This window comes from Macadamia integrifolia, chromosome 6 (assembly GCF_013358625.1).
Source record: "Macadamia integrifolia cultivar HAES 741 chromosome 6, SCU_Mint_v3, whole genome shotgun sequence".
Lineage (NCBI taxonomy): Eukaryota > Viridiplantae > Streptophyta > Magnoliopsida > Proteales > Proteaceae > Macadamia > Macadamia integrifolia.
The window spans coordinates 22,032,015-22,036,316 of record NC_056562.1 but is presented as its reverse complement, the minus strand read 5'-3'; the positions used below and the strand labels follow the sequence as shown (position 1 = coordinate 22,036,316).

General features: G+C 39.1%; 1 protein-coding gene across 1 annotated transcript; it reads right to left on the bottom strand.

The window, feature by feature from the left end:
• Positions 1-696: 696 nt before the first annotated feature.
• Positions 697-3,631, bottom strand: LOC122081463 (probable purine permease 11). The gene is made up of 2 exons (XM_042648609.1): positions 3,272-3,631; positions 697-2,105 (listed from the first exon to the last, which is right to left on the bottom strand). The coding sequence occupies exons 1-2, from the start codon at positions 3,276-3,278 to the stop codon at positions 1,000-1,002; spliced, it is 1,113 nt and encodes a 370-aa protein (XP_042504543.1). The 5' UTR covers positions 3,279-3,631; the 3' UTR covers positions 697-999.
• Positions 3,632-4,302: the final 671 nt, after the last annotated feature.

Sequence of the window (4,302 nt, the reverse complement as noted above, 5' to 3'; positions counted from 1 at the left end):
TCAACAGTGAAGGGCAAGGGACAGGTTCAAAACAATTGAGTTGACGGGGATGTAGTAACAAATGGCTTTTTGTTGTAAAAGAAGTCAACATTGAGATTCTTGCAGAACCAGCAAATTATATTGGTTAAAGACCCATCTTAAACTCTCTATAGCATGAAAAGAAAAGGCTAAAAACTTACTGTTAAGGGGGAGCTTCTGACTTTGAGATTCCCCATTGAATTAGAAGAAGACAACATATGTGATAATGGAAAACAAAAAATATCTAAATAGGCGGCTTCTATGAGAGACAATTGAGGAATGTAGACAGTAGCAGCTAGAATGCAGAGTGAAAGCACAAACAAACTGTCCATAACTAATAATCCAAAAGATTAGAACTTTTGATTGGTAATAACACAATTTTATAGATGAATACAAGAGGTTATGACTAAGAAGTTAGTAGTTGATAAAGCTTGGCCACATAGGGCAGCTTGAGTTTCAGAAAGGTCCCAATCCACCAGCCCAATTGCAGACAGGAACCCATTTTGCCCCGACTTAAAATAGGTGGGGTAGGAAGGCCATCTTAACTGAGACCAAACTTGCAACTACAATCAAGAAAAGAGCAGCAGTTAAAATATGGTAGTCCTTCGAATCAGTCGAAGCTACTAAACACATTAATTACTTGCAGCATAATAACAGCAATTTCAAGAGAGCGCTTAATAGCTGCCAATTGAAGAGTGTGCTTTACTTTATTTTAAGATCAACTGATAACAGAGTACTGAATTGAATTACAAGTCATATTTCATATCCTAAAAGATAAAATACATTTTTATCAAGCTTGAATCCTCTAGTCTTAACAGCCATTAATACCAACAAAGTCCGACAGAGGAGAACGATGATGGATCAATGGACCTATACATGTCATACAAAAATTTGGGTGAAAAAAGGGAGAATAAACTAACCACTTCTGTTTGCTACATATTTTCCAGCAATCTTTTCCACTTCTGTATGATACATATTCATTCAAACAATCAGCCTCTCTAGAGTAAACTCATTTGGAACTTCATTATCTTGATTTTGTGCTGCCTTCAGCTTACAATCGTCAAGGTATTGCTGATACAAGTAAGAAGCAAAGCCCCAAAAGGCCATCAACATCGCCACCACCTTCACCCCATCCATCTTATCATGAAAAAATATAACAGCAGCAATAGGACCAAGAGCCAAAGCCAAGGTACTAATAACATTAGAGAAAAGTGAAGATACCACAAAAACCAACCCCACAACACCAACAGAAGACACTTGCCAAGCCACAGCTGTCCAAACTAATGTCATCACATAAGATATTCTCCCCTTTCCAAACCCATCCATCTCTCCTTTCAAACTCCTCCATTCACCACTGGCAAAGAGGCCTACTATGCAAGCACATGTTGCAACAAATGATGTGTAGATCTGCATTTCTAATACCACAGAAAATGACTCTCTTTTCAGAACCTTTTGGAAGGAAAGCTGCATGAGTGAAAGCAGCAGGGAGTAAACGGTGGACGCACCAAGAGTGCACAAGAAGCCCAAAATATACTTCTCCCTCGATACTCCAGCAGGTTCAGTGGAATCAGAGTTAACCCCAATGAGGGCAGAAGATAAGGACAGGATGATAACAGAATTGAATATTAAAGCAGTGAACTTTTGAGAATTGATGAAGAATGCAAAAACCGCATTAGATGCCAACTGGGATGCACATACAAGGAAATAAGTTGAGGCAGACAGGTACAAAAGCCCGATCGAGTACATCATGTTGTCACCAGCTAGAAACACACCAAGTGAGAAATAGACTAAGGTAAGGGTGGTAATGGACACATTAAATTTGGTGGTGGTTGAAGATTTCTGAGAGGAGAGGATGAAGAGTGGGATAAAAAGTATAGGAAACCCAGCGGTTTGGACAAGTGTTGCCATCCATTTACTATTTCCACCTTGGTCATAGTAGAACCTCCCAAGAAGAACACCAGCAGTTTGGCCAACAATAACAAAGAAAATGTTTACTGAAATCATAACCCACCGACGCAAAAATCTAATAGGTGATTGACCAATGGTCCTTCCATCTTGGAGCAAATGCGGTTCTTGAATCTCTAGTACTGGACAGAAAAACAAAAATAAAGAAAATTAGTGTGTAGGGAATTTAAAGGGGTTTAACCAGATCACAAAAACTTTACAATTTCAAGAAGGCAATTATCTGAAAATTCACAGAAGAGAAAGAGGAGCCCCTAAATTTTGTCCAAAAGGTTAACATTCTTGCATTCTCAACACCATTAACATTTGTAATTTGCCTGGAAGAGGATGAGGCCCAATACGATCAGGTCTACAATGGCTTCAACAGGGGAGAAAAGGAACTGATCATCCAGGAAACCATTGCAGGTGACAACTTTCCTAACAATCTTCCACTCAAATCACAGCCCATTAGATATGGTAACCCAATTTCGTAGTTTATAGAACTAACATCTGGTAGGAGCGAATGAAACTCAAATAGCTATTAGTATTGGAACTTCAAAGCTCTGACAAGTTTAGAACTTTTTTTGTTGGGGGGTGGATTAGGAAGGGCAGCTGAAGTATGGTGAAGGTGCTTGATGATCAAAGTACATTATTTATGATCAACAAATAAAATTCAGAAGTTGAAAGAATCCTCAATTATGGCAGGGGAACTGGTTTTCTGGTGAATTATTTGAAGCTTGAAGACTATGGGAGTGAATAAACTGGTTTTTTTTTAAGAAACTACTTAGGAACCGCAATTGAAGCTGGGAGAAGTAAAGAGTGAACTAATGTCTATGATTCAAGGAAAATCATGAAATCCCAGTTGCCCTATACTCCTAATTGTTGCAAATCCAGTAGTATTGATGGCTGTTCAGGAAAAGCAACAAAATAAGGTGAGAGATGAGACCCATTTTTTTCCAAAGCAGAGTAGAAAGAAAAAGTTCATCTTCTTCTTTTTCTTCTTGTCCCCACTACCTCTCACCTCCTCCTCCAGGGCCTACTTCTTTAACCCCTACAGCTTATAATGAAAAGTTCATCAAAGCCCATTTTTGGATTCATCATCGCCTTGGATATGACCGCTCAAGGAGGTGCAAACTCAAATGGGTATTTTCACTTTTGACTAGTGCTTCTATCAACATGTTTGTCAACTAGAACTCAACAGAAATTCATCAAGAAAGGAGGGTACCTATTCCTATGAAATGTTTAAAAAATATGAGAGAGAGAGAGAGAGAGAGAGAGAGAGAGAGAGAGAGAGAGAGAGAGAGAGAGATACCGGCCATGGCAAGTTGCAGTGGTTGAAAGCTTGTAAGCAAGTCGCCCAAACAAGAAGGAAGACAATCCTCCTTCTTAGGACTACAAATCAGATTAACTTGTTGACCCTCGTTAGGGTTTCTTCAGCTTTTTCTGAGGCTGAAGCGTAGATGACACCCTGAGGAGGATCGATCTGTACAATAATAGTTTCCTCTTCTTCTTCTTCTTCTTGCAAAGGAACAGGGATTAGTCTAGCGGGAAACTCGAGCCACGTGGAAAAATATTTTCTTTAATTTTGGAATAACAGGTTAATTGAGAAAAAACAAAATTGACTAAATTGGTGGCCAACGTGAGGTGGACAGAGGGGGGAAAAAATCATCTGCAATTCGGATCTAGTACAATTCCGTGAAATACCATCTTCAGGGGTGACACATGTATTGATACCAATGCAATGGTTCATATCTGATTTAAATGACTCTTCACTGATTTAAGATTTTATTAGTTGTACCAGATCTAGACCATCGCATTGGTATCAATACACATATCATCCCTGAAGGTGATATTTCACGAAATTATATCAGATCGGAATTACAGACAATTTCAATGGGAGAGAGGGAGATCCTTCCTCCTCAACTTCTCGTGAGCTTATTTATGTTCAGTTGAAACTTCCTTTGACTAGAAAACTCCTCACAGCTTAAGTATCGCATTAATGCTGGACTGGAGCTGGAGTATTACTGACCATTGACTTTTAACTTTGAATTTGTAAAATCTCACTATGGACCATGTGGAAACTCATAGAGCAGCCTTCCTCAAGGCATAAAAAAGGGCGGTTCAAAGTGGTTCAACTATCAGATTACCTCACGAGTCAAGCGACTCAAGCGACTCAAGCCTATACTTTTTTTTTTTTAAATGGAATCTCAAGCCAATACAAGGATTCTCCTTAGTGTCCATCTTAGAGGTCGGCCCTTTGCTATTTATAGTTATCTGGGGAAATACTATGTGTTGAGGTGATGATTGCCTGAAAAAGTTGAAAGAGGGACGACAAATCAGATG